Below are 16,851 nucleotides of genomic sequence, written 5' to 3'. Positions count from 1 at the left end.
TCCACTGATACTCCACTGCAATGGTTTACTGAAGAGTGACTTGAGGAGTGAGACCAGGGTCTTTTAATTCCACTTTACTCACAGGACTTCACCAGACAGCCTTGGCCAATTCATGCATTCATCCACTCCCTTCTCTGACCTCAAATATCGACCTACCTCACAGGCTTGTAGTGTAGACGAATAAAAACTGCATAACAAGAATCCTGCCTCAATCGCGCCGAAGAAAACAGGCCAAGGCAACAGGGTGGTTGTATTTGTTTAATCTCATATCCAACAGTAGAACATAGAAAATAAAAACGATGGATGAGGAAGACGAAAGAGAAGGGGATGAGGAGAAAGAAAATTAAGAGGAATAAACCACCATCTCCCCCCTCCCCCCCGGTACACTTTTTTTTGGCCATATTCAACAACATCCTTCAGAGAGATCAACAATTTGCAGGCCCTGCTTTGAGAAGGATCCAGTCATGCTTGAGGCAACAGCCGAGCACTTATTGGGATGGCCACCACTCAAAAGTGATCTATGTTCACAGTCTGGGAAGAGAGGAGCAGCAGCAGCCGGCCAGGCTCCCAGGCAGGGACCGAATCTCTCTGCCATGCCCATTCCAGAATATAGCCTGGTCTACTCAAGGACTTCCAAAGCTAAGGCCTGGCCTACTCAAGCAGCACAAGGAGAAAGGGAAGTGACATCTTTAAATATCCATTTTTAAAAATTCCCTGCAAGTAGAGAAGCTGCACGCAAGGAAAAGGCGTCCCAGCTCAGTCTATTCCTTGTGTGCCCTCTTTTTTTGCGGGGGAATCTTCTTTTTATGACAGCATACATTTTAAAATGCATCCTTGCAGCAGGTTCCGCTGTTAAGTGGAACAGTCTACCATTTTCAGTCTGTTGCACATGAGCAGATCAGGCCTGAGTTGTTCTTTTCCCCCAAAGTGGGGGGGGGGGGGGAGAAGCTGATTCCTCCAGGGGACAAGCAAAAGTCTTTTTGTTTAAGCAGACCCTTTTAAAAATGGCTTATGGCTATGAGAGGGTTATTGCTTCCCACCACTCTGGGCATAAACGATAAAAAGGCTGTACTGAATAATTCCAGCCCATCCCCACCACCCCCATCTCAGCCATCCCCTTTCCTTCTGCCTGCACAAACGTTAGCTGTTCTGGTCTTAAACTGGGGACACTATTTGGAATGAGACCATGGAAATACCAAAGACAAAACAGGCTGGCTGTCATCACCTGCCAACAAAAGCATATAAAGGCATTTAGGGACCCTCCAGGTGCCTGAGAAGAAACCTGAAGCCAGAAGCTTCCCCCTTGGGGGGAAGTCGCTTATACCCAACAAAGGTAAGGTGGCATGGGCAGCCGCAGCAGCCGCAAGACACTCTCATATGTCTTTTGAGAACTGGAGGTGGGAAGAGAGCTATCCCTTCTCTTAGAACTGTCACTAGGCCACGCTGCAAGTTCCTTAAGGGGGCAGGCATCTCCTGGAAGAGGGAGAGCATCACTGCTCTGCCAGGGGTTCCGCCACACCCTCCCCTTCCAGGTCTGGTTCTGAAGAGCTCGGACCAGCACAAGGATGGACTCTGCGCTTGTTGACTGCTGCCTGACAACCGCAATGGGGAGAAAGCGAGGGGGCGTAGGCCACACAGCAAGCAAAACAATACGGGAGGAAGGAAGAGAAATAGCCCTTCGCCAGAAACAGAGAGGGAGTGGACAGAAAAAGCTCCTTCAGAAGATACACGCTGTCCTTGGCTGTCAAGTTCTGGTTGCAGCCCCGTCGGGAGGGTAGGAGGTGGGGGGGTGGGGGGGAACCTCCGCTGCTCAACAGCACAGACCGTCCCCACTCCCTGCTAGCAATGATGAGAGCCAACACTCCAGGAAAGAGGGGCCTTGTCACAGAAATAAAGGAAACCATCTTGGTTGCCAGCCACCAGGGCTAGGATGGGGCTACTGGTGGGGGAGGAGGCTGAGAGAGGAGAACGCTGGGCTTAGCAGATCCACTGACAACCAAGACAGGTGCTAAGGCGAGGTGGCCCCTGCTGCAAAAAAAGAAAAAGCAGCTTGCTTGATATGGAAAGTGAAAGGATCACCGAGCAGCCATCCTGAATGATCTGCTGAGCCACACAAGCGGTCGCCACTGAGGCACTGCCCCGGCCCCAAGAGGAACTGCCAGCGATCGCTGGGGGAGGATGCGTGTGTGCCCAGAAGGCTACGGACAGCCTTACGCTGCATGTCCATCTCCCCTGAGCTCAGCCCTGCCTGTGCAGCAAGGAACTAACTTGGGCCCAGCGTGATGGAAAAGACCACTGCGGATATGATGAGAAAAAGGAAAGGTGGTGGCAGAGGGGAATGACGTTAGGAATGAATACCTGGCGACAGTGAGGGCATCCACCACAGTAACACCCCGACTGCAATTCCAAACACTTGCCAGGGTGTGTGCACGCTCAGCTGTTGCTACGTGTTTCTGACGGGGCAGAGCAGAATAAGACGGGTCTGGAGGGTAAGAAACAGCCGTCCAACACCAGGCTGCCCTTCCCCCTCGCCTGGGCAATGCTGGTGGGGTTTTTGGAGCAAGGTTTAAGGTACGGGGCTCTGTGGGACGTCCTCCTGGGCGGGGCAGAAGAATCCCCCTACCTCCCCAGCCCAGGAAAAAGTCGAGTGCCAGCTCCAGCAGAACAAACACACACAAGCTGGGACTGGCTCTCCACACCACAGATGGAGGGAGATGGGAAGGAACCCTAAAGGGGCCTCAGTACGCTCTCTTAAGATCCCCGCAAATACTGCAAAGTAAGAAAGCAAGTCACCTAATACCTTTTGCTTTTAGAGCCTTTGGTTGCCACCAGTTAGCACTTGAGGGGGGGGGGGGGGGACAGAGCCTGAATGACCCCCCCCCCAAAACACACTAATTCACAGAAAAAGGCAGCCAAACGGATTTCAGCTTGTACCTTAAAACCGCTCCAGCCCTTCGCTGTGCACACACAGGAAATGCCTCCCCCTCTGCTGAAGGAGGGGCAAGCACAGGAGGAAGGGGAGGGCCAGAAAAAGGAAACCAAAGGAAACCGACTAGAGTGGAGGTGGATCGCCATGGCTTCCGAATGCAACTGACAGGTCAAGGGTTAAAGATCGAAGGCAGTGACCTTTGGCCTCCTCTCCCTGCAACAGTCTTGAGTAGCTCCACTTAAATCCTGGGCAGCAACTTCTCAATGAATTCTTTCACAGCCATCATCTCCTGCAGGGATTGAGAAAGGAGGAGTCCTATTTAAGGGCCAGCAGGAAACACCCCCCATCTAAGGAATCAAGGCACAGCATTTCCCCCCCCCCTACACCCCAATCTGGATAACCCAAATCAACGAATGCCTCATTCCTGTGCCATTTTTAAAGGTAAAACACAAGTAGAATCCAGAGGCACCCTGAAGAGATTTATCCATAGCATTGACTCCTGCAGGGACCAAAACCTGCTTTCATCACATGCTCAAAACTTTCTAAACTTTAGCAAAGCTATATATAATATGCTTGTTTTTAAGGCCCCACAAAACTCTTTCATTTTTGCTGCAAAAGGCCTTAACGCTGTTGTCCCACCAGAATTTGTTCTCTAAGGGAAAACACACGCTCAGAGTTGTGTCTGCCATAATGAGGTAGAAGCTTTAAGCCATTCGTGAAAATCCCCTCAAATGAGATCCAAAGTTTTCAAAACCTGAGGGAGGGGGGAGATAAAAGAATTGTTCATAATTTCCTCAAGTTGGACATTTTCACCTAGACATTAGCTGCGCTTTAGGTCCCAAAGGTCCAAAAGTCCAAAAGTTTCAAGTCCAAAAAGGCATGAGTTTATCAAACAAAAAGCAATAATTAAAACACCCTCCCTGAAAAAAACTGTGGCCTCAAGGGGCCATGAGCCACCAGCAATATTGAGAGGGACGTGTATATATGTGAAGCAGAGGGATGCAGAGAAAGGGACAAACTCTACAAAAATCACCTTCCCCCTCTTCAGTGGGTGGAAAAGAAGATTACGATATATTAGTACAAATGTATCACACAAGAGGCTTTTGCAGGCCGCAATCCGCTTTTTGCCAGAGGCTGAAAACTGACGAGTTAAATCTTCAAGGCGCCCAGAGCTCTTTGTAGTAACAAAAACAAAAGAAGAAGAAGATATTGGATTTATATCCCGCCCTCCACTCCAAAGAGTCTCAGAGCGGCTCACAATCTCCTTTACCTTCCTCCCCCCCAACAGACACCCTGTGAGGTGGGTGGGGCTGGAGAGGGCTCTCACAGCAGCTGCCCTTTCAAGGACAACCTCTGCCAGAGCTATGGCTGACCCAAGGCCATTCCAGCAGGTGCAAGTGGAGGAGTGGGGAATCAAACCCGGTTCTCCCAGATAAGAGTCCGCACACTTAACCACTACACCAAACTGGCTCTCCTAACATACAGCAGCACTCTGGAATCAATACCCCCACACATGCTCAAAACCCTCAGCTGAAGGAGTGGGCACAGGCATTGGAGTTTCCCTGCAAAGCTCAGTCAGCACAACAGATTCCCTCAGAAAAAGAAGCCTCCATGGAGGGAGAGCATTCTAAAGGGGTGGACCATCACAGAAAATGCTGTTTCTCATTGTTAGCTGAGCCTCTGAAGCAAGACAGCAGGGACAGCCTCAGCCTTTCTGCTGTGGGACCTCACGCGGAAGAAGGTGATCCCTAAGATTTGGTGTCATTGCTCGAGAAGGCATCCCCCAGCTTGCAAGCAAGTCCCCCACAATGAAGCAGGGAAAAGGGGTTAAAGCTGGTTGCCAACTAACCTGAGGGCAGGAGCTGTGCATCAGTCCTGGATAAGTTCTGAACTGGACCTTGCTTGGGGTGACGACGCACTTCAGTTTCTCAGCAGTGAGAGCCCCGAAACGCACTGGGATCATGGGGTCCATCTCCCCATGACACTGAAGAATGGGTATGTCTTTGTTCATACCATTGTTTGCTGCCTGTAACAAGAGCAACGACAAGGAACTGTGACCGACCCAGGCAGAGAAGAAGAGTTGGGCACTGCGTTCTGGTAAATGCAGTCTCTGCTAGCAATCGATGCTTGCAGGGTTACCCCAATGGAGGAGGAGGAGGAGGAAGACTGGTTCTCCTCACCAACGTCGCCCACCCCAAATGGCTTAGGTACCAAGGAAAACCACATCAATGTGGGGAGAAAAGGAGCAAGATTGCAATACCTGAGGGAAGGCCTTGTGCAGGGGGAGCCAGCAGCTGAGGGCCACAATGCCAGCCAGTTGGTGTGGGCAAGTGAGAGCTGTGTAGAGGGAAAGCGCGCCGCCCTGGGGGACAAGAGGAAGAAAGCCATTCAGGATCAGCCCAAAAGGAGAGATCCCCACCTCCCCCACCAAAATAAGCACATAATTAGCTGTGAAGGAGCAGGCAGTGATCAAAAACCGAATTCCTCTCTAGCAGCTCTGTTGTACTCCATTGGGCTTCCAAGATCTCATCAGCACAGCCCATGTTTCCCACGGCCATATGGGCTGGAAACTTGGGGAGTTTAAAGACTAAATGAAAGCAGAACAATGAAGGACGACGAGTTCTGCACTGAACACTAAATTCAGCGAGTGGTGTCTTCAGAGTGCCCCCTTCTCTTGAAAACCTATGCAACTCCAAAAGGCCAGAAGTTCATGTACATCTCCCCCAACAGAAAGGCAGTGACTTGGAAAGTGGCATCCAAAGCTTATCTCCCATTCTCTCTCACTCACCCAGCAGCCCCCACCCAGGAATGCAACTGCCAATGATGCTGCCAGTGCCCTGTGTCCCCACGCAGCACTGCTTGGCCCTCTCCCCTGCCTGACCTGTGAAAAGCCTCCTAGGATGATGCGGTTGGCTGGGATTCCATTCTTTACTTCATGCTCAATGACAGCTTTAACTGGAAGGCAAAGGAAAGAAAGCTTGAGGCAGCATAAGGTTCTGCGCATACAGGCAATGATACAGAAGCTTCAAACACAGCTGCCCATCTCCATCTCTTGGCATATATGGCTTGCCTAGCCTCCATTTCAACTTCATAACGCCCCCGCAAAGTAATTCAGGCTGGGAAAGAAAGAAAGTGACTCGCTGGGATTACAGGTGGGGGGGATTTCCAAAAGAAGACAGAACTGTGGTTTGGTGCTTGCTTTCAGCTGCTAGGACACTGTGTGCGCAGTTGTGGAAGCAAGGAAGGGTACCAGAGAAATGGGATTGGATTATAAAGGTCATGACATGGAGAGAAATGGACAAATTAACACGAACATTAAGAGACTATGATTTAGAAGTTTTTAAGATGGAGTGGAAGAAGTTTCGAAGATATGTAGAAAAGGAGTGGAAAATAATAATAATAATAATAATAATAATAATAATAATAATAATAATAATAATAATAATAATAATAATAATAATAATACATTTTATTTGTATCCCGCCCTCCCCGCCTAGGCAGGCTCAGGGCGGCTAACAACATTTCATAAAATATACAGTAATAAATAAGGCTTTAAATTAACAATATAAAACTTTAAATTTTAACATCACTAAAAACCAGTCAATATGATTAAAATTTATCACTTAGTCTGACAGTGATGATGGCATTTGATGCTAGTTCTGTCAGTGTAAAATAAAAGGACACTGGGCAATTTTTGATAATGATTAAGTTTTAGAAGAAGAAAATAAGTTTTTGTTTTAATAGTTAAGGGTACCTTTAAATATTAGCATTTTGAGTAAATAACACCGGCGGGGGTCAAGTAGCGGGGGGAGGGGTGGGTAGAAAGTAAAATATGGGGTAGATAAAAGAAGTTATTAAGATTAAAAAAATAATTTTGTTAACATATGTTACTAATAAAATTGTGTTTTAACTCAAAAAGAAAGTGATAGCTCAGTGGGGATATGCAGCCGGGTCTCCCCATTCATAGTCTGACCACCACAGGACCCGAGAACTCCACTGACGGAATTATATCTGCATAAAAAAATCTCCAGATTCCTTTTTTTAAAAATGTAGTACTTTAGCTTGCCAGCTCTGTGGTGGCAAAGATTGGGTTGGGGGTATATTAGGTGCAGAGAAAACAAGACAAACCCTATCCTTGAAAACCCAGAACATTCTTCTTCAGTAATACACCAGAACATGAAAGCAAAAGTGCAAAGGTAGGGTGTTTGCAAAACAGGGACCTGCCATAGTCTGTGTGCTCCCCCTGGAGGGATCCGGCTCCTCTCTCACCTTACCAGTGTCAACCATGGCTTTGCATCACATCTGCACCAATCCAAACCATGGTTACTGCAAACCCAGCCCAAGCCATGGTTTTAAATCTCTGGTTAAGGGAGAAGCCACGGTTTGCATCAGTGGACAGTTTGCATGCAAGTAAAACACACATATTGTCCAGAGAACGCCTCCTGGTATGCATGCTGCATTCTGAGAACATCAGTGCGGCACTCCACCAGGCCCAGGCACCTGAATCTTTTATTTCCATACACCCAGGATATGATTGGAATGAAACGCCACTGACTTCCCCTCCTTCCAAGAGCCAGGAAATGGGGTTTTGGCACTGAGGATACAAGGACTGTGATCAGACATGCTAAGTAATGCAGTTTCAATCCACCTTCAATGCATTTTCCAACTAGATTTTACTGTGTGAACTGGTAAAACCCAATTTGAAAGTGCACTGAAAGTGGATTGAAACGGCATTATTTAACATGTCTGACTGCAGCCAAGAACAGGCAAAAACTCAGCATAGGGGAAGGGACTGGTCTCTCCTCTCGTGAGCCTTCAAATGCCAGTATGTGTGATGCAGTGAAACTATAGAGGCCAACCACGGGATAAGTGCCTTACTGTTCTCAGCAGCTTTTTTAATTCCGGTTTCATCCTCCGGTGCATCTGGACTTAGCCCCATCAAATCAAACCTGAAAAGGGGAAAGTGAAGGTCAGCCACAGCAATCAGGCTTGAGAGATAAGCAGATTGAAAATGAGACTGTGTGGCTGGACCCCTTCACGCCAAAACACTTGTGTGCATGAAAATACCATAGTCATTGACAATGAAGAAATCCAGGGCACGTCAGTGCCACAGGGAAAGAGCGCAGCTTGCCATTCTCCCTGGCATCACCAGTCGCATGAAGAACCCACAGACATTTGTTTCACTAGGTATGACATGGAAGACAACCAGCAAGGCTCTCCCCACCCCCACCTCCTTTTTCTTTTTAAAATCAGCTCTGCAGATTAATGCCACAGGCTAGAAAAACAGGATGCCCAGCAAATGCTGAGTTCACAGAAATAATGGAAGGTAAACAAAAACGGACCACATACAGAAATACTACATGCTGCAGGTGGAGGGCTCTGGGACAGACACGACATCATGCCACATATTCCTTCCACCTGCTGCCCCTCTGGTTCTGTTCTAAAGACAGCATCCCTCCGCAACAAGGAGAAATAACCACAGAATGGGAGTCCCCTGGTCCACCTTAAAGACCAACAATTTTTTCCCAAGGTATGAGATTTTGTCAGCCAAAGCTCACTTAGATGCACATGAGGACCCCTCAGCCTTTCTTTTCTATCCAGGTCAGAAGGTGGGAGGGGCATTACAAAGAAGGGTCTCTTGGAGACGGGATGGATCCTCATTCTCACTTGTGCATCTGACAAAGTGAGCTTTGACTCACAAAAGCTTATACCCTGGGAGATTTCGTTGGTCCTTAAGGTGCTCCTGTATGCGAATTTTCTTTTACATGGTTACCCACCCAAAACTAACCTCCTAAATCATTCATCAACCCACTGAATGCTCCACACAGGATTAGCCAGCTGCAGATGTCAGGCCTTCTCTGTGAGGCCTGCTAATCTTCTTCCCTCTTCCCTCTCTGGTCACCGCTTTATTCGCATCTTCTCCATCACCCTTGGTGGCCAGAACCTCAACTGTAGCCCCAAATGCCATGGTTCCTTGCCACATGGTGCACACCAGAGTTAAGAGACGCCCCAAACAGGAAAGCACAGATCAGGGAACACAACTTACCTGGCTGGCCATTCAACTAAACATTGTTTTATACTAACCAGGATGGCATGACCATCTTCATATTGAGCGTGACGGGGATCCTGGGCCTGCAGCACAAGGGGAAAGAAGCAGGAAATAATCACCTGACAGGCAGGAAGTGACTATGGATCACACGGTTCCCAAACACCTCTCTAAAACCAGGACATATCCAGAGAGACCGACAGAACATGCAGTTTTGTTTGGGAAGAATGAAAGCTGAGATTCTTTTAAAGGACCCTGACTCTTTAGGCCCGCCATCAGCAATTCTGTGCTTATGTGATACAACTTCAGATGTGGAGAAAGCATCCAGCCCTGTTCAGAGCATGTTGCCAGAACCTCCCCACACCTGCCCACCACCAGAAAACACACAAAAAATTCTCTCCAAAGAATGCTGCCCAGGTTCAGTCAGGCTTGTAAGCAAGCAGCCAGCAAAAGCCTTCCCATAAGTACAGCCTGCTGTCTGCCCCATCCTCGTCTCTAACACAAAGCCACACACCACTCCTCCTGGACCAGGCAGTGTTTGATGTGGTTGCCTAGCAGGCCACCCGGGGACCTGGACATTTGGGTACTGAGTTAAGCCTTGAATTGGTGCTTTGGCTAGGGAGATGTGACAAAGCAGCAGCCATTTCCTTCGGTGGAGAGGCTAAGGGCCCTGTGCATGCCACAATGCCCCCAAGAACTGTCGACCAAGTGTCTGTTGCTGCTTATAGAAGGACTCCAGGGTCACGGTGACTGGATCTGCACAGAACTGTATCCGGAAGAGCAACGTGAAGCTACTTTCTAAGGTAAATGGGGAAAATGGGAGAAGGGAGGGCAGCACACTCAAGGCATAGCTGTGCAGTTCTTTGCAGGACCCATTTTGATTTTTACAGATAGGATGAAGAGGGATGCAGGAAGGTTTTTTCAGAAGGCTTCAGGTTCTTCCAACCCTTTCCCCTTAGCAAGCTCAGCTCCAGGAGGCACTCACGAAGGCAAACCGAACAGCTCTTCTTTATCTTAAGCTCTGGACCTCTTTGCTTAGCCATTCTCCGTCTTGCTTACTAGAATGCTCTCACACAAGCAGCAAATAATTTGGAAACCCAGACATTCCCAACGAGCAGAGTTCTTTGCCCTGTGTGCACAAGCCAATCAGTAGTTCTTAGAGAGGACTGGAGAAGTGAATAAAATACTAAGGTGCACAGCCCTCACAGAAGTCAGGAACTGGAACAGAAGGTCTGACTAAATCAGTGGATCCTTCTCCTTTTAATAAATACCTGGCTCTCCTCTCAATTTAACTCAGACTGAGGCTGGAGAGATGAGGTACTTTCACACTCCAGGATGCTGAAAGCAAATTTACTGAGTCAGCTTTGAAATGTACAACCCCGTTGTGCTGAACTCTTAAAGCCAACTGTCTTCTCACAAAACATGAACAGCTAATACAGTCAAATCTGAACAATGGAGGATTTCACTTTCAGGTAAAGACCTGGCCAACAAGATCTTTAGTCAAATAGTTTTAAGATACTGAGTGCTAGAAGTATTCGGTTTATGATTAGAGATTCTTTCCTGAGCAGGCAATATGACACAAAGCACTGTGCCTCAAGAGTGCCGCATAGCATAGGAACGCACAGTGTGAGAAAGGCATGTCTATCTTGAGACAGCCAAGACTTAAACCAGCAAGTGGAACAAGTAGGAGGAGATTGTCTTGGCACTCAAATGACAAGAGGCACCAGCGTTCTCTTACATACTCCCAGAACCTAGATGCTTGGGGAGGGACGGTGGCTCAGTGGTAGAGCATCTGCTTGGGAAGCAGAAGGTCCCAGGTTCAATCCCTGGCATCTCCAAAAAGGGTCCAGGCAAGTAGGCATGAAAAGCCTCAGCTTGAGACCCTGGAGAGCCGCTGCCAGTCTGAGAAGACAATACTGACTTTGATGGACCAAGGGTCTGATTCAGTAGAAAGCAGCTTCATATATGTTCATATATGCTATTACACTTGGGCCAGTGAAGTCTTCAGAACCCACAGGCTAAGCAGGTGTCATGCCATGGAACATTCAAAGCTATCCAAGTGTTAGTTTCTGTGAGGGAAGGAACATTGACAGTTTGGCTGTGTCTAAAGCAACATGGAAGCTCCAGAATAAGAGGACCTTTGTAGGGTTGGAGGATGAGTAGAATGTGGGAAGAGGCTACTGGAAGAAAGACCAGGGACAAGATGGCTGAAGACAAGAATGCAGAAAAGGACTAAAATAGAGCAAGTAAAAAAGGAGACCTGAGTAAAAAGACTGAAGACGTGGAAGAATGGGTGAAAAAAAGAGTTAATAGAAGTGAGAAAAGTGTGGGACAGTGAACATCACATATCTGTTTGAAATAACAAGCCAATTATTTGACCGTAAGCTCCTAGCAGCTATGTACTGAGTCAGCAAGGAAGCTCTATTTTTGGCTGGGAAAAAGCAAACCAGTCTGACATTATGATGTTCCCCTCCCTTTATAGACACCTCTTTGAACCACAAGCCAGCTCTCACTCAAAAACAGGCCCAAGGCAACACTTACGCGTGAGGGCAGATGTATTTCACATAAGGGAGCCGAATGGCAGACAGGGCTTCAGCCCAGCTGTGCCTGGAGGAAGGAAAGGTAGAGAGAAAGATCAGAACTTGCCTTACAGAGGATGCGCACAGAAAGGTGAGGCGAAATGACTGCTCCTCACTGCCTGTGCAGCCCTAGATCATGTCTGAGACAATTTTGTTCTACAGAAATTTACATTGCTCTGCTACTGTTGTGGTAAGCAGTATGTTCCTAGCACTTCAGGTTCCCAAAGCAGTTCACACGTCACTATATCGGTGACAAAAAATACAGTAAGACAGATCAATACCATCTTCACACTGCTTGAGCACTGAAATGTGCAATTCCCCAACACACACACACCTGCAAATAAAATCCCCCAAGCCAATTTGCACAAAAGGCAGCTCACCTGGGACAGCTGCCATTAGTTAGGCTGCAATCTCTTTCCCATCTCCCCCCCCCCCCCCCCACACACACAAGGTTTGACTTGCATTTGCCGGCACTACTCTGAACAGCCCCTCACCCCTCAAAATAAGCAGCGAGGGACTGTTTTATTTGCACACACATCAAAAACTCCCGTCTCCTCAAGTGTCTTGGAAATTATCACTATTCAAAGGCTGGCAGATGCAGGCAGCTGTGTCACGCTCTCCTTTGGCCAGCACTCGGGCATCAGGAGAACTGGCCTGCAGAGTGGAGAGGGAAGCAAAGGCTGTCCTGGTGGAGTCTCAGACCACCCAAGAGAGGCAACTGTAGACATCAGCTATCCTCTTCTTGGGCCCAGGGCAGCTTCCATCAGCTGTCAGACCAAGCTGTCTGTCTGCTCATCCACCTCCATCTTGTTCACCCTGGCATCTCCTCCTCCTGTTCTGCCTTTTTATTCCCCCTTGTCCTTAGCCCTTTCCCCCAAACCCATGATCACTCTCCCTGGCTTCATCTGGTGCCTGGGAGCTACAGCAGGTGCATCTCATAGGGTGTCCTGCCACCCTGCCAGGCCAGGAACCCTCCTCTGTAGATGGCTTGGAACTTAGGCCCGGGCAAGCTTAGGCGCTCTGCCAGCTGATCTGATCGGGGCCTTGGATGCTCACCACCTGAGTTGCGTCTCATTGGCCAGCACCCCAACTGCATCATGCCTGGCCTCTGAGGTCTTGCTTTGGCAGGGGACGGTGCTTCAGAGGTGGAGCCTGGTAGGGAAGGGAGGTCTGAGGACCCTGGGAGATGCTCGTCCGGCTCGGCCACAATGACGAGCCATGTTGAGAGCTGGACAAGCTGCTGGCAGGAAGAGACCCACACTGGGCCACACATGGCCTTAACTTATCACATCTTTGCTACTGGCACAGATCAGAAGTGAGCTGGCTCCAGCCTGCATACCCTTTGCTCCAGAGAAGCTCGGAGACCAGGGCTGCAATGATCAGTGGGGACTAGGGTTGCCAATCCCCAGGTGGGGGCAGGGGATCCTCTGGTTTGGAGGCTCTCCCTTCACTTCAGGGTTATCAGAAAGCGGGGGTGGGGGAGGGAAATGTCTGCTGGGCACTCCTAAGGAGACCAATTCAGAGCTCAATCTGCTTGTCACACCCTCGCTCCAGGCTCCACCCTCAAAGTCTCCTGGCTGCGCCCACAAAGTCCCCAGATATTTCTTGAGTCAGACCCAGCAACCCTACTGGGGACAGGGGCAGGAGGCCACCAGCTCCGCCCAAGAGTCTCAGTCTCATCCTGGACTCACTGTTGTCCCAAAGGCCTCTCAGCCCCTCCAAGTCACTAGCACAGCCTCAGCTACGCAACAAGGCTAGACAGCCAATGGTGGCTTACTATACTCACCCTGTGTCTCCGAGTCCATGTAAAAAAATGACCTGTGAAACCAAGCAGAGAACAAAAGGCATTAGGCCAGCACAAGCTGAGAAAGTGCCAGCAATGCACCGCCCCATTAGTTGCAAACAACTAAATGGTTTTTTTTTTTAAAAACATATAGGAAAAATCAGGAATGACCCAACTTAACTAAGATGGGAAGAAATGGCTGAAGAACAGTCAGCCCCTTGCTTGCCACCCAATCCCAGCTGTAATCAATGGGACCCTCCCCCAGCCCCCAATTCACTGGATGGGAACTTGCCAAACCACGACTCTCTTGCCTTCCTTTACAGGCTGAATGAGAAGCCTAAGCTAGGCCACCCCCTCCATGTTTCAGTGCAGGAAGACTTGTCACCTGGGAGTACCAGACACACATAACGGGGTGTGACTGCTCGGCTGAAGGTTATCACCATCTGTTCATTAATTTGATAAGCTGACCAGGCTGCTGTGTCCTCTTCCTACCTTGCCTAGCTCAACCTTGATTTTCTTTTAAAGAGGGAAGGATAAAGCAGGGTCAGTGGCTGGCTGGCTGATTGGCATGCATGTGTGTGTGAGAGAGAGGCTATTCCACAGAAGCACAGAATGACATTTTCTGAGAATCTCGTTTTAACATAGTTTCTAGCTGTCAGAGTAGCAGAAATGAGCTTGGACACTACATGGACCATGCCTGCTGACACTGCAGAAACCACACAGGAAGCCAACAGCTATTCTCAGCAGATGGTGGTGGTGGTCAAAGGAGGCTTCAGGACTCTCCCTAATTCCTTGACTCTTCCTTCTGCCCCCTCCTTTCAGCTCTCCTTTCTAAGTCCTAGCCTTCTTGGTGGTGGGGATCCTATTTGGTAGCCAAACAAGGATTAGCAATTCAAATCCAGAGCCAGTTTGGTGTAGTGGTTAAGTGAGTGGACTCTTATCTGGGAGAACCAGGTTTGATTCCCCACTCCTCCACTTGCACCTGCTGGAATGGCCTTGGGTCAGCCATAGCTCTGGCAGGGGTTGTCCTTGAAAGGGCAGCTGCTGTGAGAGCCCTCTCAGCTTCACCCACCTCACAGGGTGTCTGTTGTGGGGGGAGAAGATAAGGAGATTGTAAGCCGCTCTGAGTCTCTGATTCAGAGAGAAGGGTGGGGTATAAATCTGCAATTCTTCTTCTTCTTCTCTTCTAAAGGGGTTAAACAAAAGTATCCCTCAGCTGCTTTACAGGTCCTGTTGTTGGTTGCAAAGGTAGCAGTCTACGATGCCAAGCCCAATAGCAGTTTGGCAGTGACAGAGGCCTGTTCACACTATCAGTTACACCTCAGGGTCACCTTCTCCTGATCCGCTTCAACCTTGCTACTGTTCACAGAGCACTTACAGTTAAAGCAGGGGGGAAAAGGAACTCAATATGGATATTTGTACCTTAGCCTTTCAATCTGTAGAAACATTTTATTTCCCTGATTCTTAGCCAGACATGATTGAAAGGGGTCATTTACTCCAGATTAACTAAACTCCCATATTAATCACTGCAGCTGCTTCAGAAGACTTTCCAGCTGTTCCAAAGTTCTGCTAAAAACGAAGGCGAGACATTCAGAACAGCAAGCTCCTAAACCTCACATTATTGGGGGGAAATGAAGTTGGGGTGCATGTCAGGAATCTGCAAGGCAGAATAGCCGTCTGTCCCAATCTCAGCCCCCATCCTAGAAAGATCTGTTACTGCTTTACCATCTTCCTGCATCCCATCAATCCTTCCCTTCCACTATCCAGTCCAAGAAGTACCAACTCCGCAACTGTCCCTCCCAACTCCGTCAAACGTTAAATGTCAGTTCTGAGGACTACTTTCATGTGCTGCAGCTCTCTTCATGCAACTCTGCAGTTAACAACTGAGTTTCCTGGCCTTAGAACGTGACAGATCATCATTGCAGAATTCTAGATTAGTGGTTTTAGGAAGACAAGAATGCAAGAAACAGATGTATCTCCTGGCAGTCACACAAGCATAGGGCTGAATCTGATGGATTCGTGCAGCTAGTGGAGAGGGTTTCTTCTGCAACAGGAGCTCCTCCCCTGACTCAATACGCTCTTCTGAGCATCTCGTGCCAAAGGAAGGCTCCTTGTCTCAGAGGAAAGCATCTCTGCTAGCGGAACAGCTCCACAGGATCCAACCCATAGAATACATTTAATGGTGCAGAATCAGTCATCCTGAGTATCTTGGCTCTCATCAAATTTGATGCAGCAAGATACCAGATCTTAGGACTGTGCAGAAAAGCTTTACAAAAAAAGAGAGACGGATGATAGTGGCTTGGAGGATACGAGACTGGCCCAGAGACACAACGTCCAGCACTACTCATGGTTACTTGCCATTCCCAGTGGTAACTACTCACTGGGCCTCATACTTACCATGCCCCTAGCTTCCCTGCTGCCACATAGAGTGCTTGAAAAGCTGAATGCCAGGGGCAGAATTATTTAAAACAAAGAGGATCAACAGGAGGGAAATCCCATCCCCACTGCCCCCTCTTTCCTTCCCCTTTGCTCTACCTAATCACCTATTCTGACCCCAGACCCAATTGGCCAGTCTTTCCCCCGTTCAATTGAGTGATTCCCCCTTATGCTCGACTAGTTCCCATGGTTGTTTTTTTCGCAATGCCTACCCATCTTGGAAAGAAGCAGAAACCACCAATGTACAGCAAAAGTTTTGTTACCTGGCAGTCACAAGGAGTGGGGGGTTGTAGGTTAATTAAATGTGCCAGATGCTCAAGCTTTTTGCTCTACTCCCTACTCAGAGAAATCCAAAGCAACCAAACCTCACTTCATTGAGAACGTCATGGTGACAACACCCATGCCTAGCGGGGCCCCTTCCCCATCCCCCCCCCCAAGCTATCTGTGCAACAAGCGGACAGTGGGCCAGCTGCCCAGGACACCGCTTGACACAGCTGGCTCCTGACAGCTTAAAGAAGGCTGAGGAGGAAGGAGGCACCCAAGGATAAGCTGGCAGCAATGGCTGTCAGGAGCACAGCAACATCCAGAGGCACCAAGTGGGCTGGCTGGGGAGGGGGCAGGGGAAAGATACACTCAAAGACAGAGGGGTATCGTCACTGAAGGGGTGAGGCTGCTCTCCCTGCAATGCTGATTATCTGAGCATTTTGGATAAACAAGCATCAGACAACAAAGCTTTTATAGTATCTGGCTTTCTGTATTTTCCTGCAAACCTGGGAGCTACTGCAGGTTTACAGAAACATATATGGGTGGATACCAACCCCCACCACCACCCCCGGCCGCAGATTTTGTGATCCACGCGAGAGAGCTGCTTCTAGATCTCTGATCACCATGTCTAGGCGAATGTGATTGATTTATATGTATGTTATACTCCTTGTCAAATTCAGATTTGCGTGGGCATAGAATATACACAGGTGAGCAAGAGAGCTCAGGATGTTTCCGATGATGTGAGTACAGGCAAGGACGGCAGCAAGCATGAGGATTAAGTGAGCATTAGGGCTGTGCAGTGACAGTCACACCC

The 16,851-nt window shown here is 48.6% G+C and overlaps 1 protein-coding gene across 2 annotated transcripts in view; it reads right to left on the bottom strand.

Annotated features, from left to right (window-relative positions):
* Positions 1-245: 245 nt before the first annotated feature.
* LYPLA2 (lysophospholipase 2) overlaps positions 246-16,851 on the bottom strand; it is a 30,802-nt gene continuing 14,196 nt past the window's right edge. For both annotated transcript variants that reach the window (XM_060258300.1, XM_060258301.1), the window contains exons 3-10: positions 13,341-13,372; positions 11,517-11,582; positions 9,014-9,061; positions 7,808-7,878; positions 5,811-5,884; positions 5,190-5,291; positions 4,779-4,955; positions 246-3,218 (exon numbers count right to left, since the gene is read on the bottom strand). In XM_060258300.1, coding sequence (XP_060114283.1) covers positions 3,168-3,218; positions 4,779-4,955; positions 5,190-5,291; positions 5,811-5,884; positions 7,808-7,878; positions 9,014-9,061; positions 11,517-11,582; positions 13,341-13,372 — 621 coding nt within the window. In that variant the 3' untranslated portion in view covers positions 246-3,167. The remainder of the gene's footprint in view (positions 3,219-4,778; positions 4,956-5,189; positions 5,292-5,810; positions 5,885-7,807; positions 7,879-9,013; positions 9,062-11,516; positions 11,583-13,340; positions 13,373-16,851) is intronic.

Source organism: Heteronotia binoei, chromosome 17 (genome assembly GCF_032191835.1).
Source record: "Heteronotia binoei isolate CCM8104 ecotype False Entrance Well chromosome 17, APGP_CSIRO_Hbin_v1, whole genome shotgun sequence".
Lineage (NCBI taxonomy): Eukaryota > Metazoa > Chordata > Lepidosauria > Squamata > Gekkonidae > Heteronotia > Heteronotia binoei.
Note: the sequence above shows the minus strand (reverse complement) of the source record. Positions and strands in the feature narration are given on the sequence as shown.